General features: G+C 38.1%; 1 protein-coding gene across 5 annotated transcripts in view; it reads left to right on the top strand.

The window, feature by feature from the left end:
• LOC139763861 (N-acetyltaurine hydrolase) overlaps positions 1–23,766 on the top strand; it is a 29,618-nt gene continuing 5,852 nt past the window's right edge. The window contains exons 1-7 of one of the 5 annotated variants that reach the window (XM_071690212.1): positions 1,068–1,096; positions 6,194–6,321; positions 7,595–7,754; positions 8,285–8,475; positions 12,822–12,980; positions 14,557–14,721; positions 19,676–19,893. In XM_071690212.1, coding sequence (XP_071546313.1) covers positions 1,083–1,096; positions 6,194–6,321; positions 7,595–7,754; positions 8,285–8,475; positions 12,822–12,980; positions 14,557–14,721; positions 19,676–19,893 — 1,035 coding nt within the window. In that variant the 5' untranslated portion in view covers positions 1,068–1,082. Of the gene's footprint in view, positions 155–849; positions 873–975; positions 1,097–1,310; positions 1,422–6,193; positions 6,322–7,594; positions 7,755–8,284; positions 8,476–12,821; positions 12,981–14,556; positions 14,722–19,675; positions 19,894–23,766 lie in introns of those variants that run through there. The other 4 variants (XM_071690230.1, XM_071690220.1, XM_071690251.1 and 1 more) reach the window with 4 other exon arrangements.

The raw sequence follows: 23,766 nt of genomic DNA, 5'->3' as shown, positions 1-23,766 counted from the left end.
TGAATGATAATCACATACCGAGATAATGATGATGCTGCACCTCTGCACCTCAGATCCGAATTGACAACCCAAGGTACTACACTGTGCTCCATTACCCGTCCCAAATAGCGGTATATTCTAATATACAAGAAGATGAAGGGCAAAGTTCAAACAGGTAAAGCTGAAATCATCCAGAAATTTGTATTTGAACATATAAATACATTTATGTATTAATTTATTTGCCGAAATTGCATAGGCCATACCAGAACACGGGTAATACATGGTTATTTCACAGAAGTAGTAATGACAGATCCATGTGACGGACAGGGTTCTATCACAATTACACATAACTAGGTTAGGATTGTTAGATTTAGTTTGGTTGAAAATCATTTCTTGATTTTTGATGTCTATTAAGACCTAAAGCTTCGTTTCCGACTGGGGTTCCGCCATTATCGATGAAGAGAGTATATCAAGAAAGATTGGAAATTGAAGCGGAAATAAATGCCAGAATCGTGCTAAACATATCAAAAACAAAAGGAAGAATATGATTTTAACTTCCAGGCACATGGATGTATTGAAACGGTAGTTTACCAACTCAAGCACAAGTCAGGCCAATCAGTCATCCCAAACTATATATATATATATATATATATATATATATATATATATATATATATATATATATATATATATATATATATAATACAAGCACAAATTAGATAAGCCATGAAGGATTGGTATATCCGTGCTTATTCAATTGCCTGAATAATTAATTCAGATACTTCTTAACTAAGTTTAGTGAACCAGAGATTTTATTAAAGAAATCTTAAGTTTCTTGACGCTATATGTGATGGCTTGTGTTTGTAAAACAACAGGTCACTATGAGTAGAAAGGTAAATTAATAGTATAGCAACGCTTTACTCAAATAATTTTGTTCTGCCGTGGGTGTGTGAATTTTAGAACAGAATAAATGTTTTAGGTGTCATTTGCAACTGTATTTTATTCTGCAATATTCAGTTACGTAATAGTAGGAAGGATGATATTAAACTTGTGGAGTGATAAAAAGAGATTAAAAGTCTAACTTCTAGGAATAGCCAGTTTATATGAGCTATACCAGGTAATTTGGAAATCACTAAGGATGGCTCGAAATGGGAAATTAGACCGTTGTAAATTTGTGTGTGGTCTCTTTTGATAGCATTACTCGACAGCTGGCGAGTTATGTATTTGATTTATTTTGCTTAATAGACTATTGAAAGTTATGATAAACCTCTACTGCTACGGTGGAAGATGTCGAATTTTCATGTTTACAATTTATTCGTTTCACCAACATTTACGACAATCAACCTCACATTTTCCTTTATGTTTTTAGTATTCTGTTGCCCTTGTCTCTTTTGGTGAACTAAATTGATAATGTATTAATCTTAGTAGCGAGGGAGGTTAAGGTAAGGTCTTAGGACCTGTTTATTATTTTAATTTTGCCATGCGTCTGTTGAAATCAGTACCAGTATTTTTCCCCTCAACTTACTTGATATCGAATAATGAGATATAATGCTTCACAAATGAACTATATTCTATGTACATTATACTTCTATTGCAAAGCAATATTATTTAAAATCCAAAGCTAATTTCAGTGCGTAGCTTAACTGGTAAACTACCAGGATAGAAAAAAAACCCAAGAAACTTAATTCAAGATTATTTTTAAGATTACACATTTTTTAAGATTACACATGGGATAAAGTTTACAGTCTGTAGTAAAACATTGATCATGGATACTTATTTTTTTTTTTTTTTGTTGATGCCGATTCTGATAATGCCACATCCCCAAACAAGTCATTGAATACTGCTCAAAAACCTCCCATGCACTACAAATAATGGTGGTAAAATCCTGTATTTTAAACTTATTACCCAGCTTTAAAAAGAATAGCAATCAATTAGTATTAAATCAAAATCATAACGTTTTCTTTGTAGCTTTGTATAGAAACATTGCCAAAATCAAACAAACTTTCAGTAAAACTCGTTAAAAAAAAGGTGTTTCCTCCAACACCTGAATAGGAATTGGTTTTGAAAGATATCCTTATACAATACTGCTTGTCTTACAAACTTTAACATTATACAATTCATTTTGAGCCTGTATTCTATATTTCTGCCCATCAGTACTGCAACCATTTCCTCTGTTTATAACATCTTATGAGCATAAGACTTTTATCTCGTTTGTACTTAATCTATATATCGATACACTAATGCATTTCTGGAGCACTTTAGCACTGAACACACCATGTCTTTTTTCACTAGCAAAAACTAGCAGAATATTGTTGGGTGGCATGTGTCCTCAAGCTCTTGACCAAAACTCTTTTATCATCCATTTAGTATGGACTGTAATGTTTTTTTAAGTATCCAGTCATAGTTATAGATTTCTCAGGTAGAAGATGAGAACTCCACAAATAAGAGGGACAGCGATGAAGAGCTCTTGCATTTTAAGATGCAGCCCTTGTGGTGTGATGGTTCTCTCATGCAGTAGGCTCATGCAAGAAGATGGAATAGTATGGGTTAATTAATACCTGTTGATTTTTTTTCATTGAGCTTTATTCCTAAAATGAACTTCATGGTAGCCCTCATTATTATGACCCAAGTTAGTTTTGATTAGACAAAACAATTTCAGATTGAAACAATTAACATTTATGTGATTTTCAGATCCCTCATCATACTCTTCAAACAATTCATATGCTTCACATTAAGCTATGCCTCACCTGCCTGGTCTCCTACCCTCTCAAAAGCAAATTTAACAAAGCTACAAACTACATAAAAAAGCACACTCGAAACAATCACTGGCTGCCCTGCTACCACAAACATTCAATACATTCCCATCAAAACAATTGTCCCAATACAATCCCACCTCAACATGCTTTGCACTCAGTTCTATGTAACAGCAATAGACTCCTCCCATCTAAACCACTCTGTATCTAACCACCAGTCCCCAAGTTGAAATAAAAAGCTTACCCCTGCCTCACAATTCAAACTTCCAACAAATTTAACACTGACATAACACATACAGACTGAAGTAACTAGACAAGCACTAAACAATCAAACTTACAACTTAGTCTTAATCTCCAACCCACCATACATACACCCTTCAGAAACAACACTCTCAAGACTAAATGGAGCCACAGTGTCTGCTTACTTTCCTGTTATCACTAATCACTGCAAACACTGTTTCAACATATCCTAAAACAATTCTTCCCATGATGCAGTTGCTATAAAGAGAACAGTGAACACTCACTATTCAATTGCCATGTACTCTCTTTACATAAATGCACACATGACATCATACTTTAAGACCTGTGGTCCCAATCAGTGGATGTAGCAAGCTTTCTGAGTACTGTAGGAGCCTTCTAAGAATAGAATGGCAGGAACATAAAGTAAAGTAAGGTTTGAAAAAAAAAAAAAAAAAAATATATATATATATATATATATATATATATATATATATATATATATATATATTATATATATTTTCATACTACTCGCCATTTCCCGCGATAGCGAGGTAGCGCCAAGAACAGAGGCCTGGGCCCTTGAGGGAACATCCCCACCTGGCCCCCCCCTCTGCTCCTTCCCTTGGAAAACTAAAAAAAAATGAGAGGGGTGTATTTCCAGCCCCCTGCTCCCTTCCCTTTTAGTCACCTTCTACGACATGCAGGGAATACATGGGAAGTATTCTTTCTCCTCTATCCCCAGGGATATATATATATATATATATATATATATATATATATATATATATATATATATATATATATATTATATATATATATATATTTATATATATTGGGAGGTAAGTTTGAATGGAGAAAAACTGGAGGAAGTAAAGTGTTTTAGATATCTGGGAGTGGATCTGGCAGCAGATGGAACCATGGAAGCGGAAGTGGATCATAGGGTGGGGGAGGGGGCGAAAATCCTGGGAGCCTTGAAGAATGTGTGGAAGTCGAGAACATTATCTCGGAAAGCAAAAATGGGTATGTTTGAAGGAATAGTGGTTCCAACAATGTTGTATGGTTGCGAGGCGTGGGCTATAGATAGAGATGTGCGCAGGAGGATGGATGTGCTGGAAATGAGATGTTTGAGGACAATGTGTGGTGTGAGGTGGTTTGATCGAGTAAGTAACGTAAGGGTAAGAGAGATGTGTGGAAATAAAAAGAGCGTGGTTGAGAGAGCAGAAGAGGGTGTTTTGAAATGGTTTGGTCACATGGAGAGAATGAGTGAGGAAAGATTGACCAAGAGGATATATGTGTCGGAGGTGGAGGGAACGAGGAGAAGAGGGAGACCAAATTGGAGGTGGAAAGATGGGGTGAAAAAGATTTTGTGTGATCGGGGCCTGAACATGCAGGAGGGTGAAAGGAGGGCAAGGAATAGAGTGAATTGGAGCGATGTGGTATACCGGGGTTGACGTGCTGTCAGTGGATTGAATCAAGGCATGTGAAGCGTCTGGGGTAAACCATGGAAAGCTGTGTAGGTATGTATATTTGCGTGTGTGGACGTATGTATATACATGTGTATGGGGGTGGGTTGGGCCATTTCTTTCGTCTGTTTCCTTGCGCTACCTCGCAAACGCGGGAGACAGCGACAAAGCAAAAAAATATATATATATATATATATATATATATATATATATATATATATCAGAGGACTGAGCCTTAGAAGGAATATCCCCACTTTGCTTCCTTCTTTGTTCCTTCTTTTGGAAAATTAAAAACGGAAAGGGAGGATTTCCAGCCCCCACTCCCTCCCCTTTTAGTCACCTTCTACATTACTGCAGTGAGTACATGGGAAGGATTCTTTCCCCGTCATCCCACAGGAAACACCTTTGCTACCCCTGCCAGGAAAAGACAGAGAAGGCAACATTTGTTCACACTCAGTATCTAGTTTCATGTGTGATGCAACAAAACCACAGCTCCCTTTCCACATCCAGGCCCCACAGACCTTTCCATGATTCACCTCCGACGTTTCACATTCCCTGGTTCAGTCCACTGACAGAACGTTGACCCCAGTGTACCACATCGTTCCAGTTTACTCTATTCCTTGCACGCCTCTCACCCTCCTGTATTTTCAGGCCCTGATCACTCAAAATCTTTTTCACTTCATCCTTCCACCTCCAATTTGGTCCTCCACTTCTCTTTGTTCCCTCTACCTCTGACACATATATCCGCATTGTCAACCTTTCCTCACTCATCCTCTCTATATGTCAAAAAAATTTCAACACATCCTATTCTGCTCTCTCAACCACACTTTTTATTTGCACACATCTCTCTTACCCTTTCATTACTTAATCAAACCACTTTACTCCACATGTTTTCCTCAAACACTTCATTTCCAACACATCCACCCTCCTCCGTACAACCCTCACAACCGTACGATATTGTTGGAACAACTTTTCCTTCAAACAGACGCATTTTCACTCTCTGAGATAACGTTCTCTCTTTCCGCACATTCTTCATTACTTCCAGAACCTTTGCCCCTAGATCAGTCCATTGACAGCACATCGATCCCGGTATACCACATCGTTCCAGTTCACTCTATTCCTTGCAAGCCTTTCACCCTCCTGTATGTTCAGGTCCCGATTGCTCAAAATCTTTTTCACTCCAACCTTCCACCTCCAGTTTGGTCTCCCACTTCTCGTTCCCTCCATCTCTGACACATATATCCTCTTTGTTTATCTTTCCTCACTCATTCTCTCCATGTGACCAAACCATTTCAATACACCCTCTTCTGCTCTCTCAACCACACTCTTTCATTACCACACATCTTTCTTACCCTTTCATTACTTACTTGATCAAACCACCTCACACCACATGTTGTCCTCAAACATTTCATTTCCAACGCATCCACCCTCCTGCGCACAACCCTGATCTATAGCCCATGCCTTGCAACCATATAGCGTTGTTGGAACCTCTATTCCTTCAAACGTACCCATTTTTCCTCTCTGAGATAATGTTCTTGCCTTCCACACATTCTTCAATGCTCCCAAAACCTACGCCCCCTCCCTCACCCTGTGACTCTCTTCCACTTCCATGGTTCCATCCGCTGTTAAATCCACTCCCAGATATCTAGAACTTTTCACTTCCGCCAGTTTTTCTCCATTCAAACGTACCTCCCACTTTACTTGTCCCTCAACCCTACTGAAACTAATAACCTTGCTCTTATTCACATTTACTTTCAGCTTTCTTCTCTCACACGCTTTACCAAACTCAGTCACCAGCTCCTGCAGTTTCTCACTTGAATCAGCCACCAGTGCTGTATCATCAGCGAACAACAACTGTATATATATGTATACATTGAAATGTATAGGTATGTATATGTGCGTGTGTGGACGTTTATGTATATACATGTGTATGTGGGTGGGTTGGGCCATTCTTACGTCTGTTTCCTTGTGCTACCTCGCTAACGCAGAAGACAGTGACAAAGTATAATGAATATAAATGAATAGATATATATTTCATACTTGATCACCATTTCCAACATAAGTGAGGTAGCATCAGGAACAGATGAAGAAAGACCACATCCACTCACATCCATTCTCTGTCATACAATAATTCACCAGAACCACACCTCCCTCTACACAACAAGTCCCTAGGGCTCTTTTTCTATGTTATGTGAATGATGTGCCTGATATTGTCAAGTTTGTGCTTTTAGAGTATGTAGGTTGGTTAGTTGGGCCAGAGTCATTTAGATGTCAGGCACTGCTCAAACATCTTGCATATTGGAAATGATGGTGATAAAGTCTTGTTTTGTGCACTTTCATTACCCAATTTTGTATGATTACTTAAGCAATGAGAAATTATGATAAAAGCAAAATCTTTTATTTTTCTTTGGGAAATTTGTCAAATACAACAGTTTCATCCAGTGTTTTATATGATATCATATCTTTATCAAACACTACTTATTTTCATTAAGAGAACTTTTTTTTTTTCTAAAAGTCACATGATCACTAAAGCATACTCAAAAGGATTTCCTCCGACACCTAAAAAGAAATGGGTTTTTAAATATATGTACCACAGTGTTCCTTGCAAACTGCAGTGTCATATAATCTATAGTGAGCCTTTATTCTTCATTTCTAACCAGCTTCCATGAACATGTTATATCAGGGAGCTGTGCTTTTTAGCTTTCAGTTGATGATAGTTAAAAAAAGTGTTTGATTAGTAAAACTTAGAAATTTAGGAACTTTTAAAGTAGAGTACATTTATGACATAAGAACCTGCCCTTGCAGCTTCCTTCAAATGATTAACCTCTCTGTACAAGTACAGTCATGACATATGAACTTGCTCTTGCAACTCTTATGATAACATTCATCTCTGGTTGGGTTAAAGTACTGTACTGTAGTCTTAGTAGCCATCTTTGGTTGAATTAGGAACTTAAAGTAAAGGAAGCACCACCAATGAAATGCTTTCGTATCAGATCGAAGTGCAGTTATTTTAAGAAGTCATAGTACATGTGATCATGTTTGAAAACTCACTCATACAAGTATGGTCTTTTTGTCTAATATTCTCAGATTTATGTCCACTATCTTAGCTTTATTTGAAGTCATCTTTCCACATATACTGATGATATGCCTACATCACAGTCTGTGGTTTGGTGGAGCCAAGCTCTCTGGGGAGGACCCTTACACATGAACATCTCTTCATGGAGTTTGATGTTGCAATGTGTCCTGCAAAGCCAGAAGAAAAACACATGGAGAACTGCAGTTACACTTTGGAAAATTTTGGATGGATCAAACAGAACCGGTATATAAAAACATGTTTATGAACGAGTATCTTTCTCCTGTGTTCTGTTTCATATCCTTTTTTCCAAACTGCTCTTGATCGAAAGTAAGTTATGTATGTAATATTTCTACTGCATTTCATGATCTTTACTTTCCTCTGCTCTTATTTCTTTGTAATTTTTTAGTGCAGTGATTGGAGTGTATAAGCACCCACTCATTTAGAGATATAGTTCACCTAGCTAAAGTTTGTCCAAGATTTTGCCATCACTTGGCATCAGTCATCTGTTCTCCCTCATCCAACCATTAACTTTGCAAATTTCAATCTTTTCCTCTGAAATTGCTGGGCCAGTAAAGGCCAAGCAAGGCATGGATGGTTCATGGGTGATACTTCCTCAGAACTGTGTTTGTTGACTTCTACAGCCATCACACATGGCTGCTCTCTTCCTCCTAAATAATGGTTTGCATATCCCGATTTGTTGATACATACAGTATTTATGATTCACAGAAAAACTTCAGCTGCCCAGCTTGATAGATTTCATGTCGTTTCCATAGGTACAGCCACAGGCAGAACTTAAAAATGAATCAACCTGAAGTTATGGCAGCAGTAATGAAGGAGATGGGAGAGTACAAGAAACATGGAGGTGGCACCATTGTTGAGAACACTGTTATTGGGCTGAACAGAAATGTGTCCTTCTTGCATGATATCAGTGTCAAGCATGGAATCAACATTGTTGCAGGAACAGGTAAGGGAATAATTGTTTTCATATACAATATTTCTCATGATTCTAGTACTTCCTTCTGTATATTAAGATTCAAATTTTATTTTTACTTGTTTTAGAGTATAGAGGCCCCTGCATATGCAGGTGCAGTTCTGCAAGTATGTGCAAACAAAATATTAGATATTAGAAAATGAAATTTGCACAAGATATTCAACAGTTAATATTCTAAACTATATACACTCTGTTCTATATACCTTTTAATGCTACAAATGCATATTCAGTACTTTACAGCAGATTGTCTGAATAGATGCTTATAACTTGCCTCTGAAGTAGTCACCAAAGAATGCCTTTAGTGGGAGGCTAGACTGCCTAATGGAGTGGAGTGGTCATACCTTCAACTGATTTTTCACTAGGTACTTTCTAATCAAGTGCTTCAATGATCCAACAATCCAGACATATACATTCTTCCTTAGCCAACATTCAGTTTTGCTCCATGCTTCAAATATTTCACAAATTGCCAAAAAAGCAAACCAGCATGCTCCTCTGTGAGACCTGCCATCTCTCAGACTGAGCATTGCAACCATGAAGAGGAATTGTACATAAAAGTATTTTATTTTTAAGTGAAGGAAGAAAATTCGCATTCTCCTGGGATCATTATGGGCTTCCATTTTCATGTCCTGATTGATGTTATTGAAAAGGGGAAGTTTCACAGCATTCATAAAGTAAGTCAGCTAAAACTTTGGAATCAAATTATTGAAATCTCTGGCTTGACAGTCATGCTCTTCCTTAGAAAGGTTTACAGATAAATCTGAAACCTGTCTGATTTAGAGAGTGTTCTAGACTGTATTGGGAATTGTCAGTGACAAACATTCTCAATGTAGATTTTATAAAGATATTATGTGAATCGGTACTTATTTCTACATTATCCTCTGAAAGGGATAATGTCTGAGAAATGCAGCACCAGAAGATTCTAACATATGTTTAAGACTATAATCTGAACAATGAGCAGCTTTAGAGATGCTCAGCCCACTAGGAAAGGCGAGCCAGTGACAGATAGTGGATAAGGAAACTGTTGTGTTTAAAGGACTGAACTTGTGCACAAACCATTAAGTTCTCCAAGACTTATATGTGTACACCACAGGAGCATGTTACATAGGAGGAATGTTTACCTTATATGACAGACTATAATTTTTCACAAAATTGTAATGATGTATGGATAACATTACTGTTAAGCAGATATCACTTGTGAAGTATGAATCATAAAAGTATGTCTTTTGCCTAGCAAGTGTTTAAAGCCATTGATTTAATGAGTTCAAAATATATATATATATATATTCCTGGTAAATTATATGGGAGGGTATTGATTGAGAGGGTGAAGGCATGTACAGAGCATCAGATTGGGGAAGAGCAGTGTGGTTTCAGAAGTCGTAGAGGATGTGTGGATCAGGTGTTTGCTTTGAAGAATGTATGTGAGAAATACTTAGAAAAGCAAATGGATTTGTATGTAGCATTTATGGATCTGGAGAAGGCATATGATAGAGTTGATAGAGATGCTCTGTGGAAGGTATTAAGAATATATGGTGTGGGAGGCAAGTTGTTAGAAGCAGCGAAAAGTTTTTATCAAGGATGTAAGGCATGTGTACGTGTAGGAAGAGAGAAGAGTGATTGGTTCTCAGTGAATGTAGGTTTGCGGCAGGGGTGTGTGATGTCTCCATGGTTGTTTAATTTGTTTATGGATGGGGTTGTTAGGGAGGTGAATGCAAGAGTTTTGGAAAGAGGGGCAAGTATGAAGTCTGTTGGGGATGAGAGAGCTTGGGAAGTGAGTCAGTTGTTGTTCGCTGATGATACAGCGCTGGTGGCTGATTCATGTGAGAAACTGCAGAAGCTGGTGACTGAGTTTGGTAAAGTGTGTGAGAGAAGAAAGTTAAGAGTAAATGTGAATAAGAGCAAGGTTATTAGGTACAGTAGGGTTGAGGGTCAAGTCAATTGGGAGGTAAGTTTGAATGGAGAAAAACTGGAGGAAGTAAAGTGTTTTAGATATCTGGGAGTGGATCTGGCAGCGGATGGAACCATGGAAGCGGAAGTGGATCATAGGGTGGGGGAAGGGGCGAAAATTCTGGGAGCCTTGAAGAATGTGTGGAAGTCGAGAACATTATCTCGGAAAGCAAAAATGGGTATGTTTGAAGGAATAGTGGTTCCAACAATGTTGTATGGTTGCAAGGTGTGGGCTATGGATAGAGTTGTGCGCAGGAGGATGGATGTGCTGGAAATGAGATGTTTGAGGACAATGTGTGGTGTGAGGTGGTTTGATCGAGTAAGTAACGTAAGGGTAAAAGAGATGTGTGGAAATAAAAAGAGCGTGGTTGAGAGAGCAGAAGAGGGTGTTTTGAAATGGTTTGGGCACATGGAGAGAATGAGTGAGGGAAGATTGACCAAGAGGATATATGTGTCGGAGGTGGAGGGAACGAGAATCGGGAGACCAAATTGGAGGTGGAAAGATGGAGTGAAAAAGATTTTGTGTGATCGGGGCCTGAACATGCAGGAGGGTGAAAGGAGGGCAAGGAATAGAGTGAATTGGATCGATGTGGTATACCGGGGTTGACGTGCTGTCAGTGGATTGAATCAAGGCATGTGAAGCGTCTGGGGTAAACCATGGAAAGCTGTGTAGGTATGTATATTTGCGTGTGTGGACGTATGTATATACATGTGTATGGGGGGGGGGGGTTGGGCCATTTCTTTTGTCTGTTTCCTTGCGCTACCTCGCAAACGCGGGAGACAGCGACAAAGTATAATAAAAAAAAAATAATAAATAATTGTTGAGATGGAAGTCAAACATTCAGTGATATATGTTTACCTTTAATATGTGAAAACCTACATGTCCATCAGGTATGCAAACTTAAACATATAAGCTGAGTGGACAAAATAAAAAGGTCACAGCCAAAGGGTGCACTTACAGAGACCTAAGACCTTCCAGCTATGGGTAATGATACCCACCTGAAAAAGATGCACATCCTGAAATTATTGCATGTGCTGACTGTTGCAGTGTTTGATGCCTTTGCAAAGATGAGGGAAAGAACTGTAGTAAAATAATTCATTGCATCTGTAGATTTATTTAGTGGCAAGAATGGACTGAGAAGTCAACTACTGCTCCTATAAAGAAGAATGATGTGTCAGATTGAGGGACTACCATGACAGTGAACAAAAAATTTACATTTTTGCCTGTAAGTAATTACACTGTGAAAGGGGATGCAGAGAGTCCAGTGAAAGGTGGTCTTGTAGTGGTTATTGCTAATGCTGTAAAGATGATGACTTAAGTGTCAGTTTTATAAGTGCATCATATGACTGTTGTGGATGCAGACCCTGAGAAAATGAAAACTTCTTTATGCTGTGAATGCTGACTGTGTTATGATTGTTTCAGAAGCTGACCATAAGAGAATGATAACTGCCATTACAGTTTTAGATTTTGTCCTAGTTTTGATTGCTCTGGATATTGATACTGGGGAAGATAACACTCAATATGTACATTATATCTATTCTTTTTCATTGAAGAAAATTGATGCTGATATCTTTGATGATCCTTCTGGATCACCTGATGTCACTGATGATTTAGTAAAGTTTGTCTCTAATGCTGTCTCTATTTAGAACAATATTTGATTCCTGGACTTTGCTGATCAGAACGAATTTATCTGTTCATAAGGAGGAACAAAGTCTGAAAAATACAGGTGATGAAATTTGTGGAGGATGCACAAATAATGCTTATCTAACTCAAGTGGTCTGTGCTTGAAAATTTACAGGTAATCCTTGCTCAGTGTAAAGATATTACAATGCAGAATACCAGAGAAATGGACACCATTATATATCAGAACAGCATAAAAGATGTGGGAGTGATAATGGCACAATTACCTTTTGCAGATATATTAAAGTTACTCTTGTTTTTCCAAATAAAGATTGCATGCTAGATTTTATGAACCTTCATCACAAGAGGTAAAATTGACAATGGTTCTTCTCAAGTCAATTAAACTTTGATAACTAGAACACTGTTGTGTGCTGATGTTACCTAACAAGGCAGTTGAAGTTGCAGAGATTGAGACTTCTTTCACAATCCACATAGACACTTCTAAAAACTTTAACTATTAAGCTGGATCAAGAGCACTGAGACTGTGCCCTCAAGAGCACAGATGGAAACTCTTGGGAAAATATAGTTCCATGTTTGCATGCATGGAAACTTAAATATTAATGCTGGATTCAAAAGGTGGAAACTTGCATAAAAATAACTTTCTCAAAATACTGAACTGTATAATGGACTCGAAATATGTAGTACATCTTATCATGAACAGTTTTATGTAATAAGATTATACTTGTTGTTTTAGGATATTATGTGATGCAGTCCCAGAAGAAAGAGGTACTTGGGACACCAGTGGAAAAGATGGTAAATCTCATGACAAATGAATTGACAGTTGGATGTGAAGACACTCCAGACATCAAGTGTGGAATCATTGGTGAAATTGGTTGTTCATGGCCATTGTATGGTAGGTAAAGAATATGTATGAAATACAGTTGCGGATGGCAGTAGATGTAGTTATTGATGGTTGTCTTTTTTCATAATGTGTAATTGTAAGAGACCACTTTTTATTGACTGTGTCTACTGTTTTTCCTTGTTATTATGACTGAGATATCCTGAAAATACAAACCTCTACTATACTTCAGTATTTTTCTCCCAATGAAAATGATAGCTTTTCATCTGTCTTGTCAGTCATTCAGTCAGTCTGTCTTACACACCATAAGAAAGTTGCATATGCAAAAATTCCTTTTTACTTCTCAAGTGTACAGATTATTCCATGCAACTTATTTAATATGCATGTATTCTTTTTATTTCCCCTTTCACATAACTTGGTTTTCCTTTGTATCTGTATCCACTAACTTCTATCTGTTGCTCTTACCATTTTGTCAAAAGGCAGGGCTAGCACATAGTGCTTACCACAGGGAAATTTAGTTATGAAGAATGAGCTGTGTGAGTTATGTGTTATATATGACAAGGAGAGACTTTATATTTGTGGAGAGAATGCCAGTCGTCCATGTGTGGGTGAGGCAGAAAGATAAGACAGCTGCCTGGGTCAGAGGAGTGATACTTGACAACCACTGAAGTGCTGGTTCCCTACGCAGCTGCACTAACCTTTAGATACCCCTGCGGATAGTACTGGTAATATACCTCCCAAGTCATTGGCTGCCAACCAACTGCTACCTACTACCTGATATCTACTCCAGAGGAAGTCAATTACATTACCTTATAGTGTCTAAGCTGTTCTGCTGATATGAAATATACATTTCACCATTCATTCAAACCAACCAACCTATACATGCTGACTGGTATTTCATCCTTGCATGAATCTTCATAGCTTTACAACAGTTCTCCATCCTTTCATCGTGTCTTAATTTTTCTCCCATCATGTTTTAAATATGTTGTTAAAGTATTTAAATTCGTGTCACCTCTCCACTTTTTTTATGAAACTGATTCAACATTATCAGCCCATTCCCTAAAAAACAGACCTTCCATGCCTTTATTTGTATCATATTCACTATCTCAAAGTCCATTTTCTCTGTAGCAGCAATTATCTCTCTTTTCCCAATGCATTTATGAATATTCGTGAAACATTGTTACCTGGCAATAAATTAAGCATCCCCATTAAGTATATCAAGCAGCATCTTCTGTTATACTGAAACTTCAGTATTGAACTCATTCACTGCATTGAGAGCTGCTTTCTCAGTATATGAATATTAATATATAGGAAACCTTTACTGTCATGAACTTTCTTTCAACACATAGTCTGCAGTTGTTGTGCTGTAACTGTAACTGTTGCTCTAGCCCCAGTTATACTTGTTTGTAAAACTCATGGATTTCAAAAAGCCAGCAGCACATAATGGTTGCTCACAGGGATCTGTTGGGGAGGAAATACTGAAGGGCTGTTAGTATTTGAACGCAGGGCAACTGGCTGTTAAGTGTGATTTTGTAGGGGTGTGACTGATGTTATTGAGCTGCAGTTGGTCATTTGTGATAAAAAGGCTAAAGTCCAGAGTATGTATTATTTTACTTTTTTCTTTTTACAGACTTTGAACGTCGAGCTATTCAAGCTGCAGGAGAGACACAAGCAAGTTTAGGTTGTCCTGTAATGTTTCACCCAGGACGGCACCATGATGCTCCTGAAGAAATTTTCCGTGTCTATACGGAAGCAGGTGGAGACATCAAGAAGATGGTGATGGCTCATCTTGATAGTAATATTATTCATACTGTTTTGATAATGATGTTACAGCCAGGAATACTTAGTGTTTTTGGATGTTAAAGAATGGAAGACTGTGGGTGTGCTGGATATTAAATGCTTTAGGACAGTACATTGGGTGAGACAGGTGTGGTTGTAAGCGAATATGACAGTGAGATGACTAGAATTTGCCAACATGGTCCAAGTATATGGACAGAATGAGCTCAGAAAGACTGACTAATATGATGCACTTACTGGAAGTGGAGGGAGGATCGGGGAGAGGTAGACCATCTAAGAATGGGAGGATGGTAAGAAAGAGGCTTTAAGTTATTTGGTAGTAGATAATCTGTTTCTAGAATGAATCCTAGGTGGTGGAACAGTGAAATAAAAAAGTGCTTGTTGTGTCTGAAAATAATTCATAAGAAACATAGAATTTAATGGAATAAAGTGAGTACATTGTCAAACTTCAAAGATGATTCCCAGACTGAGAAGCAAATCCATTAGAAGTGGATTAAATGATCTGAATCTATTTAGCTTAGAAAAGAGGAGGTTAAGAGGTGATCTAATACAAGTATTCAAAAATCATCAAAGGGTCTGAAAATTTTGATCTAACAAGTTATGTAAGACTTGATTCATCTGATTTTACTCATAGTAATGGATTGTTAACATATGGAATGATTTGCCAATCAAAATTGGTTGAAAACAGTACTATGTTTAAGAGTAGACTTGATAAATACTTCACTTTAAGTCCACAGCTTACATCATTTGCATCTCTTTAGTCACTATGACAATTTCCAGGCTTTCTCTTTGAATTATCTGTATGTCTTCTAACTTTTACCACTAATCTGTGAGCTTATGGTATTTTCTACTATCACAAGCAGCTTCAAAAGGATCCAGTGGTCTTTTGCTGTTTGAATTTGTTTCTATTTTTTTTGTACTGGAGTCTGAACGTACAGGTGAGTGACAGGCATGAATGGAACAGAATGAATTGGATCAATATAGTATACAAGAAACAATGTATTTTGGTTGTTGAGTTTGTTTTTATTACATTGTACTTGAAGGCTTGAGAGTTAGTGTGTGCAAACTAGATCATTGTTCTTCAGCTCTTTACCCTCTTTACTAAGGTGGGAATGTAATTGTGTGTAAAGAATAATATATTCAGTTTAGTTATGAATATAGAATGAGAATAGGGTACATTATACAGATACATCTAGCACTGGACAGTTTAAGTGTGTTTGATTACCAGATCTAGTACTACATCAAGTCTTTTTTACTGTGTTGACAAAAGCTGCAGCGATATTTCTGAAAAATAGTATTCTTTATAATTTACATATATACAAACAATCTTATTATTCCACTCAAAACTATGCACCACTTGCCTGGTCTTCCACCTTCTCAAAAGTAAATAAAGCAAAGCTGCAAACCAAACAAAACAGAGCAATCAGAACAATCATTGGGTGCTTAGCAATCACAAACACTCATCTTCATAATGAAAAGAGATCCTTTCATCACAATCCCAATTCGGTATGCTTGGCATTCCATCCTATGCAGCATCAATAGGCCCCTTTTACCCACATTACTCCATAAGTAACCATAATCTTCCAGGGAAATAAAAAATTTTGAGGAGTAAGAAAATATCATGATGGTTTTCTATTACATATTAACTTTCATTAATGGCCAGAGGAATCTGATTTTAAGCATTTATTCCTTTGGAGAAGGCACTAAAGCAATTCTAAAATTGAGTTATTTAAGGAAAAAAAGAAACACAAACAAGATTTTTTTTTTTTTCTTTTTTTTGCTTTGTCGCTGTCTCCCGCGTTTGCGAGGTAGCGCAAGGAAACAGACGAAAGAAATGGCCCAACCCACCCCCATACACATGTATATACATACGTCCACACACGCAAATATACATACCTACACAGCTTTCCATGGTTTACCCCAGACGCTTCACATGCCCTGATTCAATCCACTGACAGCACGTCAACCCTGGTATACCACATCGATCCAATTCACTCTATTCCTTGCCCTCCTTTCACTCTCCTGCATGTTCAGGCCCCGATCACACAAAATCTTTTTCACTCCATCTTTTCACCTCCAATTTGGTCTCCCACTTCTCCTCGTTCCCTCCACCTCCGACACATATATCCTCTTGGTCAATTTTTCCTCACTCATTCTCTCCATGTGCCCAAACCATTTCAAGACACCCTCTTCTGCTCTCTCAACCACGCTCTTTTTATATCCACACATCTCTTTTACCCTTACGTTACTTACTCAATCAAACCACCTCACACCACACATTGTCCTCAAACATCTCATTTCCAGCACATCCATCCTCCTGCGCACAACTCTATCCATAGCCCATGCCTCGCAACCATACAACATTGTTGGAACCACTATTCCTTCAAACATACCCATTTTTGCTTTCCGAGATAATGTTCTTGACTTCCACACATTCTTCAAGGCTCCCAGGATTTTCGCCCCTTCCCCCACCCTATGATCCACTTCCGCTTCCATGGTTCCATCCGCTGCCAGATCCACTCCCAGATATCTAAAACACTTTACTTCCTCCAGTTTTTCTCCATTCAAACTTACCTCCCAATTGACTTGACCCTCAACCCTACTGTACCTAATAACCTTGCTCTTATTCACATTTACTCTTAACTTTCTTCTTTCACACACTTTACCAAACTCAGTCACCAGCTTCTGCAGTTTCTCACATGAATCAGCCACCAGCGCTGTATCATCAGCGAACAACAACTGACTCACTCTCCCAAGCTCTCTCATCCACAACAGACTTCATACTTGCCCCTCTTTCCAAAACTCTTGCATTCACCTCCCTAACAACCCCATCCATAAACAAATTAAACAACCATGGAGACATCACACACCCCTGCCGCAAACCTACATTCACTGAGAACCAATCACTCTCCTCTCTTCCTACACGTACACATGCCTTACATCCTCGATAAAAACTTTTCACTGCTTCTAACAACTTGCCTCCCATACCATAATTATTATTTTTTTTTTTTTTCATACTATTCGCTATTTCCCGCGATAGCGAGGTAGCGTTAAGAACAGAGGACTGGGCCTTTGAGTGAATATCCTCACCTGGCCCTCTTCTCTGTTCCTTCTTTTGGAAAATTAAAAAAAAAAATAAAAAAAACGAGAGGGGAGGATTTCCAGCCCCCCGCTCCCTTCCCCTTTAGTCGCCTTCTACGACACACAGGGAATACGTGGGAAGTATTCTTTCTCCCCTATCCCCTATCATAGAAGGCGACTAATTATTATTATTATTATTATTATTATTATTATTATTATTATTATTATTGTTATTTTTATTATATTATACTTTGTCGCTGTCTCGTGCGTCAGCGAGGTAGCGCAAGGAAACAGACAAAAGAATGGCCCAACCCACCCAGCGGATGGAACCATGGAAGCTGAAGTGAATCAAAGGGTAGGGGAGGGGGCAAAAGTTCTGGGAGCGCTGAAGAATGTGTGGAAGTCGAGAACATTATCTTGGAAAGCAAAAGTGGGTATGTTTGAAGGAATAGTGGTTCCAACAGTGTTATATGGTTGCAAGGCGTGGGCTATAGATAGAGCTGTGCAGAGGAGGGTGGATGTGCTGGAAATGAGATGTTTGAGGACAATATGTGGTGTGAGGTGGTTTGATCGAATAAGTAATTATAGGGTAAGAGAGATATGTGTGGTAATAAAAAGAGTGTGGTTGAGAGAGCAGAAGAGGGTGTTTTGAAATGGTTTGGTCACATGAAGAGAATGAGTGAGGAAAGATTGACCAAGAGGGTATATGTGTCAGAGGTGGGGGGAACGAGGAGAAGTGGGAGACCAAATTGGAGGTGGAAAGATGGAGTGAAAAAGATTTTGAACGATCGGGGCCTGAACATGCAGGAGGGTGAAAGGTGTGCAAGGAATAGAGTGAATTGGAATGATGTGGTATACCGGGGTCGACGTGCTGTCATTGGATTGAACCAGAGCGTGTGAAGCATCTGGGGTAAACTATGGAAAGTTCTGTGGGGCCTGGATGTGGAAAGGGAGCTGTGGTTTCAGTGCATTATCCATGACAGCTAGAGACTGAGCATGAACGAATGTGGCCTTTGTTGTCTTTTCCTAGCGCTACCTCTTGGACATTCGGGGGAGGGGGTTGTTATTTCACGTGTAGCGGGGTGGCAATGGAAATGAATAAAGGCAGACAGTATGAATTATGTACATGTGTATATATGTATACGTGTGTGTGTATCTATATGTATACGTTAGGATGTATAGGTATGTATGTATATTTGCGTGTGTGGACGTGTATGTATATACATGTGTGTGTGGGTGGGTTGGGCCATTCTTTCATCTGTTTCTTTGCGCTACCTCGCTAACGCGGGAGACAGCGACAAAGTAAAATAAATAAATAAATATTATTATTATTATTATTATTATTATTATGATTATCTATTATTATTATTATTATGCTTAACCGCTGTTTCCATGTCAGCAAGGTAGTGCAAGGAAACAGACGAAGAATGGCCCAACCACCTACATATATATACATAAATGCCCATACACGCACATATACATTTCAAAGTATACATACATATACATACACAGACATATACATATATACACGTACATATTCATACTTGCTGCCTTCATCCATTCCTGTCATCACCCTGCCACACATGAAATTAAAATCTGCCCTCCAGCAAGGTAGTGCCAGGAAAAGACAAAAAAGCCTCATTCATTCACACTCATTCTCTAGCTGTCTTGTGTAAGGATATGCAATGCAAAAAAATGTTATCTTTACAATTCATGTCACTTCAAAACCAGATACATTAAATTTTGTATGTGTACCCTCCTCAGTAAGAACAATTGACTTTTAAAAACATTTAATGAATTCAGTGATTTGGATTACTTACCATATTCCCACAGCTCCAATTTCATGAGATTATTGAGGCTTAATATTCTAGGAACCATCCACACGTTAGATGCTTTGGTGGAATTCGCTTCACTTGGGACCTTCTGTGAGTATGACTTATTCGGCAATGAAGTATCTCATTATCAGCTTCACCTAGATATTGATATGCCATCTGATGCTCAACGTATTGCACGTATCAAACATTTGGTTGACAATGGTTTTGGAGACAAGATCCTTGTAGCTCATGACATTCATACCTTGAGTTGTCTGGTAAGTAATTTCAGCATTTTTGTCATGTTTCTTTTGCATGTTTTGTACACTGATAATGTCATTTGTGAATTTGTATTAACTTGCTTAACTATATTAAATTAAACCTTACTGACTTAAATCTTTTAGCTGTATTGAAATATATTTTGTAGCTTGAATGATTCAAGAGGCCTAGATGATCCATCAGACTTAGGTGGCATGTGATGAAAAAGGGAGCTTTCTTAATTAGGGCACAGAAGTAAAGGGTGACACAAAAGTTCCTTCCAGTAAAAAAGTTGTTAGAGAAGTGTAGCAGTAATTACTTATTTGCACTGTATGGGGAGGGATTTTACACTTGGAGGGGCACATCTCTTGAACATTCTCTACTATCATACAATCTCTTGAATTTATGTATGCTGTCTGCTTTAACCATGTCCTCATTCAATCTATTCTATGCATCCACCACTCATACTTTAAAAGTATTTCTTTACATGCTTATTTAAAAGTTCCTTACTTAATTTCATGTAATGTTCTGTGGTTGCTCTATTCCTACATCTCTTTAAGAATTGTCCACTGTCCACATTGTCAATCTCTTTTGAAAACTTGTTGTGATCAAGTCACCCATCAGTCTTCTCTCCTCCAAGATGGGTAGATTTTGAGCCTCAAGCCTTATCCTGTAGGTTAGCTTTCTTCATTCTAGCACTATCATTGTTGCCCTCCTCTGAACCTTCTCTGTGAGCTGCTGCTTTAGGTGCAGTGACCAAACATGAGACGTACATAAAAGTTTTGGCCTTTTGTAGGATATGAATAGCTTGCTAAATATTTCCATATCTTTATATTTGAAAGCTTTTCTGATATTTGCCGGCAAATGGGTCATCTCCTTAACTGTTATCATAATAAGGGAGTCTACAATAGGTTAAGATCATATTGAATTTGTCCTTTATTTTTTCCTATCTTCAATGCTTTACATTTATTTGGGTTGAATTTCACCAACTACTTTTCCGACTAACTTTGGAGTCTGTTTAGGTCCCCATGTAAGCTGATGCAGTTTTCCTCACTTTTCACTTCTGTTATGAGCTTTGCATCATCTGCAAACATATTCAGATAGGATTCCATACCTTCAGGCAATTCATTAATATAGATCAATTAGTTTTATGGTCCTATGGCACTCTGCTGATCATCTAAACCCTTCTGGAAAAGGCTTCTCTAACATGCACTCACAGAGATAACCTTCTGTCCATCACTGGAGTATCTGTGGACTGATGATCTCTTGGATCGGAGATAGCACACTGCAGGGTGAGTATAAGAGCAGTACTGGATATGTTTCCCATGACATTGAATTCACATAAAGGCCTTTTTCATTTGCCCAGTATCATTACTTTTCAGTTACTCAGGTTGTATTTTGTCAACCACTCACCTCCCCAACTTTGGAGTTTGTCTCTTTCCATTTCCTTCTGTGAGCTGATGCTATCCTCATCATTCTTTACTATTCTCTTGACTTTTGCATAATATGCAAACATATTCAGCAATAAGACCAATCCCTCTGGTGGGTCATATACATATACCATGAAGAGTGACAGTGCTAAGACTAAGCCTTGCAGCTCTATCTCACTTTAAGAAGGCTCCTTTGACATACGTCCTTTGTTCTCTTTCACAAAGAAAATTTTCTGTTGATCAAAGACATATAAAGATACTAGGGTGCAATTTGTGCTAACCAACCTAGAGTCATATAAGTCTGGCTCACAATGTGCAGGTTGTAATCTTACGACATAGACTGGCATTGCTGGACTAAAGATTAACTCAGTAAATATATTGCCATTAGTGACCTTAGAAAAACACCTTAATCATCAAGTTTAAAGAAAGTTATATTAGAGTCAAAAGAATGAATTTTTAATTATTGTCTCCTGATTTAAGAAAAACCAAAAGAAGTCCCAGGACTGTAGCTGTCATAATAAGTAAAATCTTCAGGATGGTCTACTGTTGGTGAATATATTATGAGGTTTCCTTTCAGTTGGTAAATCTTGCTTCAAGTGGATATGGCACTGAGATCTTTGTAGATATCACTTATTATCTAGTTTTGATTTATGAAGCTAATGATGGTAATAAAAGATCAGCAAATGTTTGTAGTTCATGAGTTTGATATTGATAGAAGAGTAGCTCATTTTTTGAAAAAATACTCTTTTGTATCAGAATTTTTATACTTTTATCATAGAGATTTTCTCCGAATTGTGTTCACTTTTTATGATATATGACTTAGAAAAGGAATAGTGGTTCCAACAGTGTTATATGGTTGCAAGGCGTGGGCTATAGATAGAGCTGTGCAGAGGAGGGTGGATGTGCTGGAAATGAGATGTTTGAGGACAATATGTGGTGTGAGGTGGTTTGATCGAATAAGTAATTATAGGGTAAGAGAGATATGTGTGGTAATAAAAAGAGTGTGGTTGAGAGAGCAGAAGAGGGTGTTTTGAAATGGTTTGGTCACATGAAGAGAATGAGTGAGGAAAGATTGACCAAGAGGTATATGTGTCAGAGGTGGGGGAACGAGGAGAAGTGGGAGACCAAATTGGAGGTGGAAAGATGGAGTGAAAAAGATTTTGAACGATCGGGGCCTGAACATGCAGGAGGGTGAAAGGTGTGCAAGGAATAGAGTGAATTGGAATGATGTGGTATACCGGGGTCGACGTGCTGTCATTGGATTGAACCAGAGCGTGTGAAGCATCTGGGGTAAACTATGGAAAGTTCTGTGGGGCCTGGATGTGGAAAGGGAGCTGTGGTTTCAGTGCATTATCCATGACAGCTAGAGACTGAGCATGAACGAATGTGGCCTTTGTTGTCTTTTCCTAGCGCTACCTCTTGGACATTCGGGGGAGGGGGTTGTTATTTCACGTGTAGCGGGGTGGCAATGGAAATGAATAAAGGCAGACAGTATGAATTATGTACATGTGTATATATGTATACGTGTGTGTGTATATATATGTATACGTTAGGATGTATAGGTATGTATGTATATTTGCGTGTGTGGACGTGTATGTATATACATGTGTGTGTGGGTGGGTTGGGCCATTCTTTCATCTGTTTCTTTGTGCTACCTCGCTAACGCGGGAGACAGCGACAAAGTAAAATAAATAAATAAATATTATTATTATTATTATTATTATTATGATTATCTATTATTATTATTATTATGCTTAACCGCTGTTTCCCATGTCAGCAAGGTAGTGCAAGGAAACAGACGAAGAATGGCCCAACCACCTACATATATATACATAAATGCCCATACACGCACATATACATTTCAAAGTATACATACATATACATACACAGACATATACATATATACATGTACATATTCATACTTGCTGCCTTCATCCATTCCTGTCATCACCCTGCCACACATGAAATTAAAATCTGCCCTCCAGCAAGGTAGTGCCAGGAAAAGACAAAAAAAGCCTCATTCATTCACACTCATTCTCTAGCTGTCTTGTGTAAGGATATGCAATGCAAAAAAATGTTATCTTTACAATTCATGTCACTTCAAAACCAGATACATTAAATTTTGTATGTGTACCCTCCTCAGTAAGAACAATTGACTTTTAAAAACATTTAATGAATTCAGTGATTTGGATTACTTACCATATTCCCACAGCTCCAATTTCATGAGATTATTGAGGCTTAATATTCTAGGAACCATCCACACGTTAGATGCTTTGGTGGAATTCGCTTCACTTGGGACCTTCTGTGAGTATGACTTATTCGGCAATGAAGTATCTCATTATCAGCTTCACCTAGATATTGATATGCCATCTGATGCTGAACGTATTGCACGTATCAAACATTTGGTTGACAATGGTTTTGGAGACAAGATCCTTGTAGCTCACGACATTCATACCTTGAGTT

Source organism: Panulirus ornatus, chromosome 3, assembly GCF_036320965.1.
Source record: "Panulirus ornatus isolate Po-2019 chromosome 3, ASM3632096v1, whole genome shotgun sequence".
NCBI classification, from domain to species: domain Eukaryota; kingdom Metazoa; phylum Arthropoda; class Malacostraca; order Decapoda; family Palinuridae; genus Panulirus; species Panulirus ornatus.
Note: the sequence above shows the minus strand (reverse complement) of the source record. Positions and strands in the feature narration are given on the sequence as shown.